Source organism: Canis lupus, chromosome 30 (assembly GCF_003254725.2).
Source record: "Canis lupus dingo isolate Sandy chromosome 30, ASM325472v2, whole genome shotgun sequence".
In the NCBI taxonomy this organism is placed as follows: Eukaryota; Metazoa; Chordata; class Mammalia; order Carnivora; family Canidae; genus Canis; species Canis lupus.
The window spans coordinates 37,993,269-38,014,833 of NC_064272.1; the positions used below are offsets into that span (position 1 = coordinate 37,993,269).

A 21,565-nucleotide genomic window follows, 5' to 3' on the forward strand; every position below is an offset into this window, starting at 1 on the left:
ATCCGTAGTTGCTGAGGTGGGGGAGAGGTCACAGAGGAAAAAGGGGAAATGGTGAAATGTAATCTGTACAATACTATAATGATAGAAACAACACACTGTATTTGTTAGAACCCACAAAACTTTAGAGCACAAAGAATATGCCTTAATGTACGCAAAATTTTAAAAGAGAAAAAAAAAAAAGATGACTGAGGTGGAGGATCCCAGGATGGACGGCAGAATGCAACAAAACAATCTGTTACAACCGGGTGGCTCAGTGGCTTAGCGCCACCTTTAGTCCCGGGTGTGGTCCTGGAGACCCGGGATGGAGTCCCACGTCAGGTTCCCTGCATGGAATGGAGCCTGCTTCTCCCTCTGCCTGTGTGTGTGTGTCTCTCATGAATAAATAAAATTAAAAAAAAAATAAAAAAAAGAAAAGTCAATGAAGGGGGTTGAGGGTCTAGGTTGGTAATTCTTTTTTTTTTTTTTTTTTTTTTTAAGGTTGGTAATTCTGATAGTGCTATACCTGCATACTAGAACTGAATCATTTAAGCCAATGGCAGATGGTAGGAGACAGGTTCTCGCTGTTGAAGTGAGAAGTTACAAATAAAACAAGGAAGCAGCTAGAATGATACAATGTAGTAATGGATTCCAGTTAGAGACATCATCAGTATGAACTCACATTTAGCTTAATGAAAGTTACACAGGAAAATAGTAATAGATACATGTACATACACTGTGAGCATACATATACCTATTTCCCTGCTCTGTCAGCCGAAAAGGCAACACCCAGTAAAAATGAGCACACCTTGCACCCAGACAGTGGCTTGCAATACTATTCTCTAATAAAAGAAACAAGGCTCCTTGGAGATACGGCTGATTCTAGGGTTAGAGTAGGAAACACAGAAGATAAACGTGGAGCATCTTTGTAGTGCCAGAAAGTAAAGAAGTACTAGGGAAAAACCCACCCACAATAATGAGGGAATGTCAAAGGAACACAGGAGCTAACCAAAACAACTCCCAGTGGCCAAAGCAGTAACAATTTGAGCACTGAAATAAAGCAGTGATGAATTATAACCCAAAGTAGAAGATAAATACCTACAAGTCCATACTGATAAAAAATAAATAAGTAAATAGGAGAGAAGAGACAAATCTCTGGTTTAGAAGAATTCCAAACAATTTATGCAGATACCTGCATAACTTTCCACTCTTTAAATGTGGATTGCACACAGTCCACTTCCTCCTAATATAGAAGGGGGTGGGGAGAACTCTACAAGAGAAATGTGACCTACACACTCCCTCAGCCCGGTTATCAAGGTCAATATTATGTCATAAACCATGTTGATATAACATAACCTTGATATGACATGATGAAAATAATATCGCCGTGGTCATCTTCCCCCAAATACATAACCCCAATCTAATCATGAGAAAAACATCAAATACCAATTGAGGGATATTCTACAAAATACCTGACCAGTACATCAAAATAGTCTAGGTCACCAAAACCAATAAGAGTCTGAGAAACCACCAGGGACAAGAGGAGACATGATTACTAAGTATAAGGTGTTGTGCTGGACAGGAGCCTACAATGGGAACAGTAGATAAAAACTAAGGTTATCAGAATGAAATAGACTTTAATTAATAATAATGTAATTGTAACAAATTTACCTTAGTAATGTAAGACATTAACAACAGAAAGAAAAAATATGTAGGAAATAATTACTAATGAAAGTTGTCTCTCCCTCTACCTATGTCTCTGCCTCTCTCTGTGTCTCTCTCATGAATAAATAAAATCTTTAAAAAAGGAGGGGAGGCACCGCCTGAGTGGCTCAATGGTTGAGCATCTGCCTTCGGCTCAGGTCATGATCCTAGGGTACTGGTGAATCTAGTGAATCTGTTATAATTCACTCTTATACCATTATTTTAGTGAATATGTTAAAGAGCATACCAAATTCTAGTGAATTAATTCTAATTAGTTCCATAGTGAGTAAATGGCATCCAAAAATTTGTGTCAAACAAAACTGGGCAATCAATACACTCATACATTTTCTCCTTGATGTGTCAGTAAGGACAGTGAATACAGTAAATTTAAAATTGTAGTCTGTCAGAAACTGATCACAGAGATGTGCAGGCGAGTCCCTTCTCCTCTTTTCTTGAGGATGGGAGTCAAATCACAAGTTATTCAAGAATCCCCAGCAATGGCCAAGTGCAGACTCAACTCACACACCACTACCTCCATCAGTCACCAGATTAAAGACAATAATGGCTTTCATCTATATGAACTTGAGGCAGGTCACTGACTTTTCTTGAAGGAAGTTAAGTGGAAGGAGAGGGCAGGGAGCTGGTGTCTCTAACAGCTTATTTTCTTTCCCTTAATATCCTGAGAGACAAGCCCTGCAGTAAGACAACCATGCTGTATTTTTGTGAAGCTCTGCCAGCATCCATTTTTACTGGAGTAATAAAGAATTTGTTTAAAGAATGGCAGTGGATAAGAGCTTATAGCCCTGAAACACAAGGTTAAGAAGAAATCTCAACTTGATCCAACTTACAAGAGTTGTGCCGACGGCGGAAACTTTTGGATTGACTCAAGGATTCCGTGTGCCTGTCCACATAGCTCTTTGAGCACTGTTGCTGCTGTGGGGAAATGGCAACATCCTGACTCTTCACATCTGTCCTCTTAGGGATATTCTGAGGAGCACTGCTGGAAGAGGATGGCTTCTTCACCAGCTTGCCCATGCCATTCTGGCTGATACCCACTTGGTACCCAACACCAGATGGGCCTAATTCTGTCTGATGAAGGTCTCCAAAATGCTGGTTTTCTCCAGGACCTGGTATCTCCAGAATTTTTAATTCCGTAATGTCACCTGCCCTGAAATACACAAGAGTCCAAGTCTCAAAACTTGCCTATGTAAGTGTCACACCAATATTCATAGCAGCATTCTCCATAATAGCCAAAAGGTGCAAACCCAAGTGCCCCCTGTAAGATGAATGGATAAACAAAACACAGCACATACAGCGAAGTACTTACTTACTCAGCCTTTAAAAGGAGAGAAATTCTAACACATGCTATAACATGGATGAACCTTGAAGACATTATGCTAAGTAAAATACACCATCACAAAAGGACAATTATTAAATGATCTCACATACCTAAAACAGTCAAATTCAGAGAAAGAAAGTAAAAAAGTGGTTTTTAGGGCTAGAGGAAGAAGAGATTGGAGAGTTAGTATTAATGGGGTATGAAGTTTCAGTGTGGGAGGATGGAAAAGTTCTAGAGGTGGATAGTGGTGACAGGTGCACAATACGTGAACATACTTAATGCCACTGATTTGTATACTGAAAAATGGTCAAAACATAAACTATATGTTATGGATATCTCATCACGTTAAAAAATAACACAAGCAATGTAAAAAAGACAAAGCACGAGAGTGATAAAAATGATGAAATTGGGATCAATAGCAACCAGTTACACTTTTGCAGAGCTGTAATTTTTCCCCCTAATTGAAGTATAGTTGACATACAGTATTATATTAATTCCAGGTGTACAACATAGTGATCTGATATTTATATATACCACGAAATGATCACCACAAAAAGTTTAGTGATATCTGTCACCATAGAAAGTTATTTTATATATATATTTTTAAAGATTGTATTTATTTGACAGAAAAAGACAGCATAAACGGGGAGCTGTAGGCAGAGGGAGAGGGAGAAGCAGTCCCCACCCTCAGAGCAGGGAGCCCAATACAGGGCTCAATCTCAGGACCCCCTCGGATCATGACCTGAGCTAAAAGCCATGCTTAACTGACTGAGCCACTCAAGCACCCTGAAAGTTATTTTATATTAATGACCATATTCCCTATGTTGTCCTTTACATCCTTATGTCTTACTTATTTTATAACTGGAAGTCTGTACCTCTTAATGGCAGGGCTTCATTTCATTGAAATAGAGGCAAAAATGAGGAAAGGTGGTAGAGCACTTAAGGACAAGGCTCAGGCACCAACACTGCCCTTTAAAGAGACCTATTGTTGGGAGCCTGAGTGGCTTGGTCAGTTAAGTTTCTCTGACTTTGGCTCAAGTCATGAGCCCAGAGTCCTGAGATTGAGCCTCATGTCAGGTGGATGTAAAGGAACGGAGGAATACATGAAAAGAAAACCCAAAGAGGCAACAGAGAAACTAAAAGAGGGAACTTCAATAGTTAGGGAGCATCTAGATTAAGGTTCAAATTAAGATACTGCAACTCGATTTGGCTATTAGGTCATTTATAACTTTGGCAAGAGTGAGTTCAACAAGATGGTGAAGTTTGAAAAGTGGGGTAAGGAAAGACTAGAGAATGAGGCCACAAAGGGAATGAAAGCAGACTATTTTGCTCTGGAAAGAACTGTGGTATATATAAAGAGAAGGGAAATGACAGGGCAACAGCTGATGGCTCACACAAGGCGTGGTGGGTATGTTGGTGGGTATGGGTGTGCAGGAGTGTGTGAACTGTGGGGGAAGGCTGGGGAGGGCGTCACAAAAATGCAAAGAGGAAAACAGGTATGAAGGTTGAAAATGAAGACACAAGAGACTGAGAACGGTATGAAAGGAGACCAAAGGGATCCCTGGGTGGCGCAGCGGTTTGGCGCCTGCCTTTGGCCCAGGGCACGATCCTGGAGACCCAAGATCGAATCCCACGTCAGGTTCCCGGTGCATGGAGCCTGCTTCTCCCTCTGCCTATGTCTCTGACTCTCTCTCTCTCTCTCTCTCTCTGTGTGTGACGATCATAAATAAATAAAAATTTTTTTAAAAAATTAAAAAAAAAAAAAAAGGAGACCAAAAAGGAGAGTATATAAAGCATATGGGATAAGGGTAGCCCTGAACACAAAGGGTATGTCTTCTATTGAGACTTCAGAAGGGGAAAGAAATTAAGAATGGATACTCCTACAGAAAAGATTAAATGAAGGTATTGTTCCGAAAGTCAAGGAAGCGCTTATCTGACAGTTGTTTGTTGCCACTGTTCTTGTTTTAACCTAAGAAAGGGAGATTTTTATGAAAAACTGGTGAAAATAGAGATGTGAAGGCCACTGAACTTGAGATCCTCAAAAACTAAGAAAACTACATTCCTGTAACTACAGACGTCAGCTACTGGCGACAGTGTGCTTCCAGAGATAAATTATAATACAAATCTACAAAGAGAGATACATTTATGTGGTGGTGGGGGAGAGATCAATAAAACACAAATAATAAAAGCCTAAGAAAATAGATGATTCTGAATTTGACTGTTTTAATTAAGAATATTGAGTGTTTGACAGAGATTAGGAAAAGGTTTCACAAACCCTGATCTATTAGCTAAAAGTTAATGACGACATAAAGTCTACGCTGAAAACAGCCGCTAGCCTGTAAGAGTTAAGACTATAAAACCTCACCCCTGACAAGACTACTCAGATGCAGTCCTCTGCAAGAGAATACTGGCAACTGGACCTAGGCTCAAGCTCCACAGACCACCAGACTAGATCTGAAAAACTCAGCGAAGACACTCACCTGAAGGTGACTTCCGGCACGAGGCACTTCACTCCATTGTGGAAAGGCCGGGTGAGAGAAATGGTCTGGCTGACCTGGTCCACCGCGGACACTCGTCCCTGATAGACTCCCAAGCTATCTCCACAGTTGATGGACACAATACTGCCCAGCCAATCCGTAGCCATGATTCTGATGTAAGGCCACTGTCGAGAGAAGGAGCCACACACAGCTTGAGAAACAGACAAACCTTTCATTAAATTCAGCAGAAACTAGGTCAGGCTCTGAACCAGGTGTTGCTTAATAATGCACGTTCTGGGGGCGTCTGGGCAGTTCAGTCCATTAAGCATCCAACGTCTGATTTCAGCTCAGCTCACGATCTCAGGGTCGTGGGACAGAATCTGGGGTTGTGAGACAGGGCTCTGCACCCAGTGGGGAGTCTGCTTGGGGTTCTTTCTCTCCCTCTCCCACCTCCATCCTGTGTGCATGCAGATTCTCTAATAAATAAACTTTTTTTTTTTTTTTTTTAAAGATCTAAGACCTTACAACTGGGAGGAGGGCAGAGGGAGAGGGAGAGGCACAAGGAGACTCCCAGTGAGCAGGGAGCCTGCTCCAGGGCTTGAGCCTAAGACCCTGAGCACTCGACCTGAGCCAAAGGGAGGCACCCAGGCGCCCTCAAGTTTTATTTTTCATACTTTATTACTTCAATTAAGGATGTGACAGAATGTGTAGTATTTTTTTTTTCTTAAAGATTCATGTACTGGGGCCCCCAGTGGCTCAGCTGTTCAGCACCACCTTCAACCCAGGATCGAGAACCGTGTCAGGCTCCCTGCATGGAGCTTGCTTCTCCCTCTCTCATGAATAAATTTTTTTAAATTTTTTTTTAATTGGCAATCGATAAAAAAAATAAACATGCAACTGCTACATGACCCAGCAACTGCACCACTGGTCATTTATCCGAGGGAAATGAAGACTTAAGTTTACACTAATAGCCCCAAACTAGAAAACCCACATGACCTTCCATGGATGAATGCTTAAACTGTGGTATATCCATACCACAGAGAAAAAGTGAAAAAGTCAACTCCCAAAAATTACATTCTGTACATTCTGTATAATTCAATTTGTGTTAACATTCCTGAAATGACTAAAGAGGGCAGCCCCAGTGGCCCTGGCGGTTTAGCACCGCCTTCAGCCCAAGGTGTGATCCTGGAGATCTGGGATTGAGTCCCACGTCAGGCTCCCTGCAGGGAGCCTACTTCTCCCTCTACCTGTGTGTCTCTGGCTCTCTCTGTGTGTGTCTGTCATGAATAAATAAATAAATAAAATCTTGAAAAGAAAGAAATGACTAAAGACATGGAGATGAGTGGTTCCAGGGTTTAGGAAGGGATGGAGGCAGGAGGAAAATGAGAATGGCTATAAAAGGACAATAAGGGGATCCCTGGGTGGCTCAGTGGTTTTGCGCCTGCCTTTGGCCGAGGGCGCGATCCTGGAGTCCCGGGATCAGGTACCGCGTCGGGCTCCCGGCATAGAGCCTGCTTCTCCTTCCTCCTGTATCTCTGCCTCTTTCTGTGTCTATCATGAATAAATAAATCTTTAAAAAAAATAAAAATAAAAGGACATTAAGGGGATGTCTGGGTGGCTCAGCACTTGAGCCTCTGCCTTTGGCTCAGGGCATGATCCTGCAGTCCCAGGATGGAGTCCTGTGTAAGGCTTCCTCCATGAAGCTTGCTTCTCCCTCTATGTCTCTGCCTCTCTGTCTCTCTCTGTCTCTGTCTCTCATGAATAAATAAAATCTTTCAAAAAAAAAAAAAAGGACAATATGGAGGATCCTTGTAGTAATGGGAATATTCCGTTCTTTGATTGGTAGTGACACGGTACTATAATTTTTGAAGATGTTATCAATGAGAAAAACTGGGAAAAGTATATGAAATCTTTCTGTATTATTCCTTAGAAGTGCATACAAATCTACAATTATCTCAAATAAAAAGTTTAATTGAAAAAAAATCAAAAAAAGAAAAAAAATCAATGTCTTCTACAGCATTAACAAAATAAATGAGGAAATCATGTACGATATCAATAAATATAGAAAGATAGGGGCGCCCGGCTGGCTTAGTCAGTAAAGCATGCGACTCTCAATATTGGGGCTAAGGTCAAGCCCCACATCGGATATAGATTACTTAAAAATAAAATCTTAGATAAATGCATAAAGATAATCCAACAAAACTGAACACCTATTCATGATATCAAGAAGGGTAGTGGTGGTATCTACAAAACAATTACAGATAACACCATATTAATGCTGAAATAATGAATCCTTTACCCAAGACTAAGGACAAGGCAAGGATGTTCACTTTCACTACTTCTAAGCAACATTACACTGTACATCCCACTCTGCAATAAAACAAGAAATAAACACAATAGGGACACGTGGATGGCTCAGCGGTTGAGCTCTGCTTTCCGCTCAGGGTGTGACCCTAGAGTTCAGAAATCAAGTCCTACATCTGGGCTCCCTGCTCAGTGGATAGCCTGCTTCTCCCTCTCCCTTTGCCTATGTCTCTGCCTCTCTCTAGAGTATCTCTCATGAGTAAATAAATAAAATCTAAAAACAAAAAAGAAAGAAGCACAAATATTGAAAAGAACTACATAAATGACTTTTGTTTTTAAGATTTTATTTGACAGAGAGTGTACAAATGAACAGACCAGCAGATAGAAGGGAGAGAGAGAGAAGCAGGCTTCCCACTGAGCAGAGAGCCCAGTGTGGGACTCAATCCCAGGACTCTGGGACCATGACCCAAGCCAAAGGCAGACGCTTAACTGACTGAGCCAACAAGGCACCTCATAAAAAAAAAAAATTAAGATTTTATTTATTTGAAAGAGAAAGAGACTGCACACATAAGCTGGGAGAGAAGCAGAGGGAGAGGGAGAAGAAGGCTATCCACTGAGCAGGGAGCCCCAGGTGGGGCTCAATCCCAGGACCCCAGGATCATGACCTGAGCTAAAGGTAGACACTTAATTGAGCCACCCAGGCACCTCTCCAAAAAGGTCTTTATTTATAGCCATACAATTGACTGTATGTAGAAAACCCTAAGAAATGTACCAAATAAAAAATTGCTATTAGAATTTAGCAAGGTCACAGGATACATGCTGAATTAAAATAAACTGTATTCTTTACAATAGCAACAAAAAAATGAAATTTTTAAATACTATTTATGATAGTATTAAAAAACATAAGGTACTTAGGACTAAATCTAATGAAACACGTGCAGAATTTCTATAATGAAAACAATACGAGACCCCTGAGAAAAATTAAGATGACCTAAATAAATGGAAAGATGCACCACCTTTGTAAGGCAAAGGGCTCATTGTCAATTCTCTCCAAATTGATCTACAGATCAAACACAAATATTGATAAAAATCCCAGCTGGTCTTTTTCTTTTTTTAAGATTTTATTTATTTATTCATGAGACACACACAGAGAGAGAGAGAGAGAGAGGCAGAGACACAGGCAGAGGGAGAAGCAGGCTCCATGCAGGGAGCCCGACATGGGACTCGATCCCGGGACCCCAGGATCACGCCCTGAGCTGAAGGCAGATGCTTAACCACTGAGCCACCCCGGCATCCCTGTCAACTATAATTTTAAATAGACACTGATATCATACATTCAAGTTTATATTGTTAATAACTGAGAATTTTTAATAGTTTCTTTCTTTCCTTCCTTCTTAAAGATTTTATTTATTTATTCATGAGAGAGAGAGACAGAGAGAGAGAGAGAGGCAGAGACACAGGCAGAGAGAGAAACAGGCCCCCTGCAGGAGACTGATGTGGGACTTGATCCCAGACCCCAGGATCACACTCTTATTCAAAGGCAGACTCTCAATCCCTAAGCCAGGCATCCCAATTTTTAATAGTTTCAAAATGTGGACTGCCACTTCTACATTAATAGAAGCTTTTTAAAAAGTAACTATTCAGGACGCCTCGGTGGCTCAGTGGTTTAGTGTCTGCCTTCTACCCAAGGCATGATCCTGGAGTCCCAGGATCAAGTCCCACATCAGGCCCCCTGCATGGAGCCTGCTTCTCTGTCTCTGCCTCTGTGTGTGTGTGTGTCTCTCATGAATAGATAAATATAATCTTTTAAAAATAAAATAAAAGCAGTGTTTAGTCTGTGTGGGAAGGGCTTTCTACTCTTCTTTGTGTACTTACTTCTTTTCTATCAAGGTATAATATATATAGTAAGTCTACATATTCTAAGTGTACAGCTGAATCAATTTTTGCATACTAATTCACCAATATAACCTCCATTTAAGACATCGAATACTTCAAACATCAGAAAAGATTCCACTGTGTCCCCACAAGAGCAGCCATTATTCTGACATCTAATTTTTTTTTTTTTAATTTATTTATGATAGTCACAGAGAGAGAGAGGCACAGAGACACAGGCAGAGGGAGAAGCAGGCTCCATGCACCGGGAGCCCAATGTGGGATTCGATCCCGGGTCTCCGGGATCGCGCCCTGGGCCAAAGGCAGGCGCCAAACCGCTGCGCCACCCAGGGATCCCTATTCTGACATCTAACACAAAAGATTAGTCTGTTTTTGAACTTCATGTAAATGGAATCATAAAGGTTCTCCATAAAGAACCAAGGTTTAAGTTCTTTTGCTCAATATTATACCTGTGAGATTCATCCTTGTTGTTACAAGCAGCAATAGTTAGTTCATTCTTTCTCTGGCTACATAGTATTCTATATGCCTCAAAGTATTCACCCATCCTACTGCTGATAAACAATTGGGTTATTTCCACTTTGGTGGGGGAACTATTATAAATAAAGAATTAAACCTTTTTTTAAAAGATTTTACTTATTTATTCATGAGAGACAGAGAAAGAGAGGCAGAGACATAGGCAGAGAGAGAGAGAAAGAGAAGCAGGTTCCATGCAGGGAGCCCGATGCGGAACTCCATCCCAGGACTCCGGGATCATTCCCGGGGCTAAACTGCTGAGCCACCCAGGAGTCCCAAGAATTAAACATTTTTGTATTTGTGGGGGCAAATGTACCCATTTATGCTGACCATATTACACGGAAGCCCTAGAGTATTTATGGACTATTTTGCTCAAATGCTAAACTATCACTTTTTCCTTGTTAAGGATGAGACTTTTCTGTATTTCCCTTATAAGAAGTCTTCAGATAACAAAGTCAGGTATCCCTAAATGATCTTCCACCCATAGTGCAACTGAGGCAGTTGCCAAAATAATTCATAAACCACAAAAGAACAACTTGCCGATTACAGACTAATCAACTACCATTTCATCTGCCCCATCAGAAAGACATCATTCAGATCCAAGGAAAAACTCTGGTCCACTAAGGACAATCAACAGCTGAAGAGGAGTAAGTGATTAGTTACAGGCTTCTGAAAAAAACAGATATTTTTCCACACATTTACCTAGAAACCTGCTTAATCAAAATTTTGAGATTGGTGGAAATCATTAAAAAAAAAAAATCTAGTACCAAAAAAAAATCTAGTACAATCCAAGTACTAATTCTAGATCTTCCATAAAAATCAGCATAGTGAAAAGGGCACAGATCTCTGAGGTCAGGCATCATAGGCTCACATTCACTTCTGGACTTCACCATTTCCGTTACCATGACCTGGGCAAATTATCCTAATTTGAGTCTCAATTGTCTCAACTATAAAATGGTAATTAACACCAATCATACCACCACCTCACAGAACCACTGTGAAGATTGAGATAATCAATATAGTTTTTATCATTAGTTAATTTTATTTCAAATGTCTCCTTTTAGCAAAAATATTGACCAGATAGATGGGCAGCCCAGCCCAGTGGTTCAGCGATTTAGCACCGCCTTCAGCCCAGGGCCTGATTGTGGAGTCCCGGGATCGAGTCCCAGGTCAGGCTCCCGGCACGAAGCCTGCTTCTCCCTCTGCCTGTATCTCTCTCTCTCTCTCTCTCTCTCATAAATAAAATCTTTAAAAAAAAAAAAAAAAGAAATTCTCTCATAAATAAAATCTTAAAAAAAAAAAAAAGAAGAAATATTGACCAGATAGGGAACTTGAGTTATAACCCTAGAAAATCATTATGGGACAGCCACTTTGATTCTCACCCAAACAAAACTACAAAAATGCAACTACAAAAGCTACAAATTCTATCTTGGAAATGAAGTCCCAATTTTCAAACTGAAACACATATCTTTAGCGTTATGCAAAAATATGCAAGCAAGGGAATCAATTTCCACACTTTCATAAACCTGATCAGCCCACATAACTGGATTATCAATCAAAGACTTTCAATCCTAATATGCGTTACTCTAGGACAGGAGTCTGAAAACTATAGCCCATGGGCCAAATAGGGCCCACTACCAATCAAGTTTTATTCGAACACAACCCCACTTAGGGTGCCTCAGTGGCTCAGTCAGGTGAGCCTTGGATTCTTGATTTTGGCTGGGGTCCTGAGAACCAACCTTGATTTTGGCTGGTGTCCTGAGAACCAGCCTCGAGCACAGCGTGAAGTTCACCTGAAATTCTCTCTCCCTCTCCCTCCCCCTCCCACTCGTGCACTCTTGTTCTCTAAAATAAATAGATAAGTCTTAAAAGAAAAAGTATGAAATAGACAAATCCCCCAGAATAATACAAATTACCAAAAAATGACTGAAAAATAGAAAATCTGGATAGTCCTATATCAAGTAAAGAAAACTGAATTCGGGGATCCCTGGGTGGCGCAGAGGTTTAGCGCCTGCCTTTGGCCCAGGGTGCGATCCTGGAGACCCGGGATCGAGTCCCACGTCGGGCTCCCAGGATGGAGCCTGCTTCTCCCTCTGCCTGTGTCTCTGCTTCTCTCTCTCTATCATAAATAAATCAATCAATCAAAAAAAAAAAAAAAAAGAAAAAGAAAACTGAATTCGAGGGGTGCCTGGATGGCTCAGTGAATAGAGCATGTGACTCTCTTGATCTTGAGGTCCTCAGCTCAAGCCCTATGCTGGGTGTAGAGATTATAAATAAACAAACTTAAAAAAAACAGTGGGGCACCTAGGTGGCTCTTCGTTTAAGCTTCTAGCTCTTGATTTCGGCTCAAGTCATGATCTCAAGCTCAGGGCCCATTCTGACTCTATGCCCTGCGAGGAGTCCGTTTGAGATTCTCCTTCCCTCTCGCTTTGCCCCTCTCCCTATACCTGCATGCTCTCTCAAATAAATGAATCTTAAATTAAGAAACTGAATTAGTAATTTAAAATATTCCCACAGGGCAGCAGCGGTGGCGCAGCGGTTTAGCGCTGCCTGCAGCCTGGGGTGTGATCCTGGAAATCCAGGATCGAGTCCCACATCAGGCTCCTTGCATGGAGCCTGCTTCTCCCTCTGCCTGTGTCTCTGCCTCTCTCTCTCTGTCTCTCATGAATAAATAAAATATTTAAAATAAAATAAAATAAAATAAAATAAAATAAAATAAAATAAAATAAATAAAATAAATAAATAAATAAAATAAAATAAAATAAAATAAAATAAAATAAAATAAAATAAAATAAAATAAAATAAAATAAAATATTCCCACAAAAAAAAAGCCTAAGCCCAGAAGACTTCACTGGTAAATTCTATCAAACATAAGAGAAATAAAAAATGCTATACAAACTCAGAAAACAGAGAAAGCAGCATTTCCAGCTCATTTTATGAGGGTATTATTGCTGTTACTAAAGTCAAAGACATCATAAGAAAACTTCAGTATCCCTCATGAACAGACACGAAAATCCTTAACAAAGTATTAGCAAACTAAATTCAGCAACATGGATTAATATACACACCATTACTAAGGGGGGGGGGCCCTCATTCCAAAATACAAGATTGGTTTAACATCCTAAATTCAAGTAACATAATACACCATTTATACATACCCTAAAGGGTTGTTTTAATATAAAAAAAAAGCTAGGGGCACTTCAGTGGCCCAGTTAAGTGTCTGCCTTTGATTCAAATCATGATCTCAGGGTCCGGGGATCAAGTCCCACATCAGGCTCCCTGCTCAGCAGGGGAGTCTGCTTCTCCCTCTCCCCAGCCCCCACGTGTGCTTTCTCTTTCTCTCCAATTTTTTTTATATTTTAAAAAAATATATTTTAAAAACATCAGGGGGCACCTAGCTGGCTCAGTCAGTAGAGCATCTGGCTCTTGATCTTGAAGCTCTAAGTTCCAGCCCCACACTGGGTATGGAGCCAACTTAAATAAATAAATAAATAAAATTGTGTGATTTAGGGGCGCCTGGGTGGCTCAGCCAGGTAAGTGTCTGCCTTCAACTCGGGTCACGATCCCATGGTCCTGGGATCCAGCCCCACATCGGGATCCCTGCTTAGTAGGAAGCCTGCTTCTCACTCTGCTTCTGCAACTCCTCCTGCTTATACTCTTTCAAATAAATAAAATATTTTTTTTAAGTGTACTTAGGGGGATCCCTGGGTGGCGCAGCGGTTTAGCGCCTGCCTTTGGCCCAGGGTGCGATCCTGGAGACCCGGGATCGAATCCCACGTCGGGCTCCCGGTGCATGGAGCCTGCTTCTCCCTCTGCCTATGTCTCTGCCTCTGTGTGTGTGTGAGACTATCAAAATAAATAAAAATCTAATAAATAAATAAATAAATAAAAATAAAAAAGTGTTTTTAGATAACTTTGCATTTATTTTTTAAAGTTAGTATTTACATGTCAAAAAATTTTGAGACCTGAGTGACGAGGGAAAAAGAATCATTCATGCCAAAGCAACTCCACTGTATCTTTGGACAGCCAATAAAAAAAAATCACTTTTGAAAATTTAACAAATCCAACTCCTTTTAAATTCTATCCCAAAATTAATTTACTTCTGTAGAGTACCCAAACATAAAGCTAATACTCCAGGATGGAGCCAGCCAGTGTTAGGGTCAACCTTCCTTTCTTCTACATTCTCCTAAAGCAATCTACTACCACAGGTACTAGATTTTCAATTCTTTTTTTTTTTTAATTTATTTATCCATGAGAGACACACAGAGAGAGAGAAGCAGGCTCCATGCAGGGAGCCCGACGTGGGACTCGATCCTGGGTCTCCAGGATCACGCCCTGGGCTGAAGGCGGCACCAAACCCCTGAGCCACCCGGGCTACCGGATTCTCAATTCTCGAGATCAGACGAGATCGGGCGCGTTCAGGGTGGTATGGCCGTAGACTGGATTCTCAATTCTCAAAGCCTAACCACATCACTGATTCCGACGACTGAGACTCCACTTGAACCCCTTCTAAGTCACATCTCTACCTTCATTAACTTATATAATTGCATTTTTTTTTTAATTTATGATAGTCACACACACACAGAGAGAGAGAGAGAGAGAGAGAGAGAGAGATGGAGGCAGAGACACAGGCAGAGGGGAAAGCAGGCTCCATGCACAGGGAGCCTGACGTGGGATTCGATCCCAGGTCTCCAGGATCGCGCCCTGGGCCAAAGGCAGGCGCCAAACCGCTGCGCCACCCAGGGATCCCCGTATTTTTTTTTTAACTCAACTGAAATTTCTGACATGTATATGACCCTTACATTTCATTAAACTGCACTAGGCAAATCTTGAGATTAACCAGATTCTCTCTCCACTTCATAAAGGCAACAAATCTGGTAAGCACACCTTCCAGATAGGCTGTAAATACTGTATATAAAGAAAAGGGATACAGACTCAACTCGGCAGAATCCCAACTGCAAGTTGTACCCATAAATCAAACCCCTCCAGACATAGGTGCTCAAAACCATGATTCCATCCAATTTCACCACAATCTGGCAAAATCCCCTAACTCACCCACCAGGTCATCATAAAAGACTTTAACTGATGCCTTACTAAAATTCGACACACTCTCATTCTATTCCTTTGAGATATCATTTGAATGTCCTCTTCTGGCAGAATTTATAACTCTAGCAACCCTGCTACTCTGGCTATTAAGAACGGAAAAATGACACATTTTCTACTTTGCATTAATTACAGCACCTCAGGAATCACAAATACTTTTTTTTTTTAGATTTTACTTATTTATTCATGATAGACACAGAGAGAGAGAGAGGCAGACACAAGCAGAGAGAGAAGCAGGCTCCATGCAGAGAGCCCAAGGCAGAACTCGATTCCGCGACCCCAAGATCAGGCCCTGCCTGGGCCAAAGGCAGGCGCTAAACCGCTGAGCCACCCAGGGATCCTCCCCCCACAAACACTTTAAACATTTTCCAGTCCTTTGTTTTTTACACTACAGTTCTTTAGCGGTCAGACACATTAGCAGTCAATTTGGTGAGTTACAATCAACTTTTTCTGTTTTAATGAAATAGAAAATGTAAACCAGCATCCTATGCAGAAAGGGTAAACCTTTGGGAGGGGTGTGTGTGTGTACCCTGTGCATGCTGGGAGCACATTAAGTCATAATGTAATAATGTATCCAGCTGTTGGTCCTGGGTCAAAAAAAGTTTGAAACACACTTTGCTAGTCCCACAGCCCTATCAAAAAAAAAAAAAAAAAATTCTTAGTAGTCACAAAGTTCATTACTTGTAACCATCTTCCTTCCCTACAGAGAAACAAACAGTAATTTTGAATTGAGTACATCTAATCTGCCATTCACCAATCAATCAATCAATCAAGCCTGGGTTGAACCGCTCAGCGGTTGAACGTCTGCCTTTGGCTCAGGGCTGACCCCGGGGTCCTGGGATCGAGTCCCACGTCAGTCTCCTTGCAGGGAGCCTGCTTCTCCCTCTGCCTGTGTCTCTGCCCCTCTGTGTATGTGTCTTTCATGAATAAATAAAATCTTTTAAAAAATAATTAAAAAAAAAAAAAAAAAAAAACTAGAATCCACCTGAGGTTTCCAGGTGCAATACTAACCTGCTCAGAGACAATTCTGTTCTGATGGAAGTTAAGACCTGTATAGGGCAGCAGACCCGCGATCGGTTTAGTCTGTGGAGAGGGGAGAGAACAAAAACCACTGATTCCTCATCCGTAACCGCGGGAGAGGGCTGCGGGGACCCCTCCCGGGTCTGGAATTGGGAGAGATTCATTGAAAACCGACTGGCCAAGCGCTGTGCCCCGCCTTGCACAAGCCATTCGACGAGCCGGTTACTACTGATAAAAATTCACTCGGTTATCACACAAAGAGCGCCTGCACCTGGAAAGAATCACGAAGCCGCGAACCTGGCCGGTGTCACGTCCTCAGCCGCCCTTGCGCCTGAGACCCCCCCAACACACCTCCGCCCGCAGGGGCTTCGGCTCAGGGACGTGGCACCGGCGCGCGCAGCTCCGAGCCACCGCGCTCCATTGTGCAGGGCGACACCGGGCAAGGAGCAAAGAGTGGGCGAGCTGCCGCGGCCGTGCCCGGGCGAAGCCGAGGGCCCCCGCGCTCACGCTCCTGCGGCCCTCGACCTGCCCCCCCAACCACACCCCCCCCCCGAGGCAGAGCCCCGCACCCGGCCCCCAGCCCGCGCGCGCGCCTCCAGGCACCTCTACGAGGCCTGGAACCGCGAAGCCAAAAGCAAAGCCGCCCGGCAGCCCCGGAAGCCCCCTCCCGCCAGCGCCCGCCGCCCCGCCGCCCCCTCGCGCCCACCTCCACGCCGGCCGAGCGCCGCCTCCGCACGCCGCGCCCAGCGGGGCCCGCCACGCACCCGCCGACACCGGGAGGCTCGACGGGCTCCTCCACACCCACCCCCGCAGCCGCGGCCGGAAGCGCCCCGCGTCTCCACGCCGCCGTCGTGAGGTCACTTCCGGCGCGACGCCTTGGAACCCCGAGGGCCGGCGGGGCGGGGCGGAGCTCCCGGGAAGGCTCGAGCGGGATCAAGATCCTGGGCGCGCCCTCCCGCCCGCGGGCACGGGGCTCTGCGCCGGTTCCCGCCCTCCCCCCAGGCCCCCGGGGCCTGTCGCCGAGGACTGTCGCCTGGAGGACTTCGGGGAGGAGGTGGCGCCCGGCGACGTGGGCCTCGTCGACTCCGGCAGCCGCGGCTGCGGACGCAAGGAGTCGGCCCCGCGACGGATTAAAGGATTAAAGGTTCCCTTCGCGGTTACCCGTCCGCGCGCGTGGGCTCCGGCGCGTTGGGGCTCAGCGTTGGCCGGACGCCCCCGCTCCCGGTGCGCGGGGGGACGCCGTTCCCCGGGGCCTCTGCGAGCGGCGTCCTGGGGAACTGGAGACCTGGAGGGCTTGCGAGGTCATCGCGGGAAAGCCCGAGACCCGGCTTGGGAATCCCTGCGCGGGCAGCAGGGCGGTTACGAACGTGGCTCTGCGAAGTAAGGGGAGGAGTTCTGTAAAAGCTCCCTCTGCGGGGACTCCCCACCCTTCCCTTATCGCGAGAGATCCAGTTTTAAGTCTGGAGGGACCCCGGCCTGTATTTTTTTTTTTAAGATTTATTATTCATTCATTCATTCATTCATCCATTCATTCGTTCATGGGACACACAGAGAGAGGCAGAGACACAGGCAGGGGGAGGAGCAGGCTCCATGCAGGGAGCCCGATGCGGGACTCGATCCCGGGTCTCCAGGATCACCGGCCTGTATTATCTTTTTTTTTTTTAAAGATTTTATTTATTTATTCATGATAGTCACACAGAGAGAGAGAGGCAGAGACACAGGCAGAGGGAGAAGCAGGCTCCATGCACCGGGAGCCCGATGTGGGATTCGATCCCGGGTCTCCAGGATCGTGCCCTGGGCCAAAGGCAGGCGCCAAACCGCTGCGCCACCCAGGGATCCCCGGCCTGTATTATCTTAAAGGTCTTTACAGTCGATCCTTTACACCCTCCAGATCCGGGAGCCCTTAGGGTGTGAAGCTCAGGGTTGAATCCTAACTCTACCTTCTGTTTTTTTGTTTTGTTTTTTTTCAGAACAGCTGTGCGGCTTGAGATGAACCTGAGATAGCTTAAAAAAAAAAAAAAACTGCTGTGAAATGTGCACCTGAACCTGATTGGCATTCCTAAAGGGGTGATTAATTCTCTTGTGCCTTTTTTTTTTTTTTTTTTTGGTTAGGATTCTATACTCCAGGCCAAATAACTTTTTTTTTTTTTTTTAAGATTCACAGGAGAATTAGTTGTAGAGGCCACTTTTAGGCAACAGGCATAATAAGCACTTGGAAACCTGAGTCGGGCAGAGGTGCCCACAGTGACCAGGGGACTGAATGCAAACAGACTCATTAGGCGACCCACCTAAAAATAGCCATAGACCTAAGCTGAGGAATGGGCTACCTGCAACCGGGCACAGGTACCCAAACACGAAAATTCCATGTTCCCATCCCTCCTCACCACCTCCTAAACTACAGCCCAACACTGCCTCCTGACAGTCTCTCCTTTGCTTTCCTGACCAGCTAACTGGAAATTCAATAAACTTCTATCACCTTTGTTCTGCCTCAGGTGAATTCTTTTACCTCTGATGCCACCAGCCTCCACCCAATCTGGACACACCCACATCTGTCTTCTCCACCGCAAGCACTGCTGTAGCCCAGAAGTCAACTGAAGGTTATACCTAACCGTAATCCCACCATCTTGCACAGTGCCTGCCAAGAGTAGATGCTAAAATGTGTGTCTGTTGAATGAAAGAACTGTCCCTAAGACCACCTCAACAGACTTTGCCCAGAGTTCAAACTGGAAGACTTTTAGTAAGATCAGAAGCCCCACTTGGTCAGCCATTAAACTTTGAAAAAGAGATCAACTGCCCTAATTCCACTATTGAATTGTTTTGCTTAGCAAATACAGTGTATTGTTCTTTTTTTTTTTTTTTTTTTTTTAATTTTATTTATTTATGATAGTCACATAGAGAGAGAGAGAGAGGCAGAGACACAGGCAGAGGGAGAAGCAGGCTCCATGCACCGGGAGCCTGACGTGGGATTCGATCCGGGGTCTCCAGGATCGCGCCCTGGGCCAAAGGCAGGCGCCAAACCGCTGCGCCACCCAGGGATCCCAGTGTATTGTTCTTGTATTGAACTTTGGCTTCATGGAGGGATCAGTCGCCCCATTTTTTTTTAATGTTTTTAAGCGTTACTGAGTTGCTCATTTGGCCTAACTGGTGTGGCAGAGACATTCAGAATTCTAAAGGGTAACATTGTTTTCTCTAAACTATGTCTTCATTCTTCTTTCTCTAGTGCTGGTTATCTGGAGAGCCACAAAGATTCTCTCTGAGAAGAGTATTGTTTCTCTTCCTGACATGAGCACAGAAAAGTTGCTTTCATTAAGTTCTTTCAGAAACCACAATCCAGTGGCATCCAGCAAAGGTTGTTGAAGATACACATTCTAAAGAGAAAAAAAAAGATACACATTCTAGGTCTCACAAAGAGTCTAATTCAGTTAAGTCTGGGGTAGCATCTGGGAGTCTGCATTTTAACAAGCTCCTCAGGGGGTCCTGATGCTGGTGGCTAGAAGATTATACTTCTGGAGTCACTTAAGCCTTGCTTAGCATTAGATAAAAGAGCCTTCTAGCACCACCATTCCCTCCTCCACCCTCCCACTACCACCCTAAACCTAAATTACGCGGAAATTGACAAGGTTTACTCCTCCGAAATGGACTTGAAAGAAAACTGGTGGAAGTGAGCCCAGATGACAAATGATGAGAAGCCATAATAAGGCACTAGCAAGTGGGGCTGATGAAGTGAGGACAGACAAATCCTAAAGATGTTTAGGAGATAAATCAACTGCCAGATTCGTGACTAAAGCAAAAGATTGGCAGTGCTGTTTGCTTAGATGTGGAATAGAAAAGGATGAAGAGGTTGTATAGACAGTAAAAGAAGAGAGGGAAAAGGTAGATGATAAATTCAGATCTGTGAATGAGTTTAAGGTAGTGTGGGAGCAGTTAAATTCCTTACACTTGGGAAATTGGGGGCCTTGCCCTAGACCTCAGGCTTTAGATGGCCCTCACCCTGGAGCTATTTTATTTTTTTAAGATTTTATTTATTCATGTAAGACACAGAGAAAGACACATAGGCAGGGGGAGAAGCAGGCTCCCCATGGGGAGCCTGATGAGGGACTCGATCCCAGCACCCCGGGATCACCACCTGAGCCCAAGGCAGACATTCAACCACTGAGCCACCCAAGTGCCCCTCCCTGGAACTCTAAACAAAGCCTTTCTTTGTGACTAAAGGGACGTGACTACCCAGAGCTCACGCCCCCCCTTTCAGACCTGCTATATTTCATATTTCTGGGATTCCCAAATCCCCTCCCAAATGGCCTGAGTCCACTTCAGGCCCAAAGATACACCTCTTGTATAGGTCATCCTGATGGTGGACCTCACTACCATTGTGCAATACCCCTAAGCCCAAGGAGCAGCCCAAAAAGTGGCTGTTTGAGAGGAGTGTGAATACTCTTGCCCTGGCTGCTCACTTGTTAGGAACATACCTGCTGTGGGGTATCTGGTGGGAAATTGGAAACGGGAATCTGGAGCTCAGGAGAGAGAGATGAGATTTGGAAGTCATCCATAACCAAGGCAGTACTTAAAGTCCCAATAATGGATGATACAGTCCAGGGATGCCATACAGCATGGGAATAGTTAAAGGCCAAGGACAGAACTCCAAGGGCCAACATTTAACGGATACTCATAGGAAGAGAATGATTCAAAGGAAATTAAGAAACCACGACTAGGAATACAGAAGAAAACTCAGAGGTGGGTAATGCCAAAGAGATACTTTTAAGAGAAAAATAATCAGAGAAGACCTAGAATGTCCATTTGATTAGGACATGGTTACTCCTGTAACTAGGAGGTCCCTCATGATTTTGACAGGGGCTTTAAAGGGGAATGAAGGAGCCAGAATTCAAATGTCAGTGGGCAAGGAGAGAGTTGGAGATGAGCAAGTGGAAACAGTTAAGTGCAAACAATTTCAAGAAGTTTGACTATGAGAGTGAGAAGTGAGACACAGTAATAGAGGCGGCTGAAGATAATCACTCAGCAGCAGAATTTACTATTCACCAAATGCTCTTGAAGCCTTCCTAAGTTCCCAAGTCCTAGAACTCCACCAAGTACTGCTGGTTATAGATAGTTTTCCTAAGTTCCCAAGTCCTAGAACTCCACCAAGTACTGCTGGTTATAGATAGTTATCTGAACTAAGTAGACCTACTGACCACTAGAGTCCAATTTCTGGGAGCCATTGTAGATTAAGCCAGTGGGCAGT

At 43.8% G+C, this 21,565-nt stretch overlaps 1 protein-coding gene and 1 long non-coding RNA gene across 7 annotated transcripts in view; one reads left to right on the forward strand and one right to left on the reverse strand.

Moving 5' to 3' along the window:
* EDC3 (enhancer of mRNA decapping 3) overlaps positions 1-17,625 on the reverse strand; it is a 50,794-nt gene extending 33,169 nt beyond the window's left edge. For 2 of the 5 annotated variants that reach the window (XM_035708983.2, XM_025472171.3), the window contains exons 1-4: positions 17,491-17,625; positions 16,321-16,392; positions 5,500-5,681; positions 2,529-2,848 (exon numbers count right to left, since the gene is read on the reverse strand). In XM_035708983.2, coding sequence (XP_035564876.1) covers positions 2,529-2,848; positions 5,500-5,663 — 484 coding nt within the window. In that variant the 5' untranslated portion in view covers positions 5,664-5,681; positions 16,321-16,392; positions 17,491-17,625. Of the gene's footprint in view, positions 1-2,528; positions 2,849-5,499; positions 5,682-16,320; positions 16,393-17,035; positions 17,186-17,490 lie in introns of those variants that run through there. The other 3 variants (XM_025472172.3, XM_025472169.3, XM_049103987.1) reach the window with 2 other exon arrangements.
* LOC112675589 (uncharacterized) lies at positions 17,570-18,809 on the forward strand. Of its 2 annotated transcripts, XR_003145930.3 has the most exons (3): positions 17,570-17,709; positions 18,300-18,396; positions 18,486-18,809. It is a non-coding gene; the product is annotated as an uncharacterized LOC112675589 (long non-coding RNA). The 2 variants fall into 2 exon arrangements; XR_007407211.1 differs by having other exon boundaries at positions 18,300-18,809.
* Positions 18,810-21,565: the final 2,756 nt, after the last annotated feature.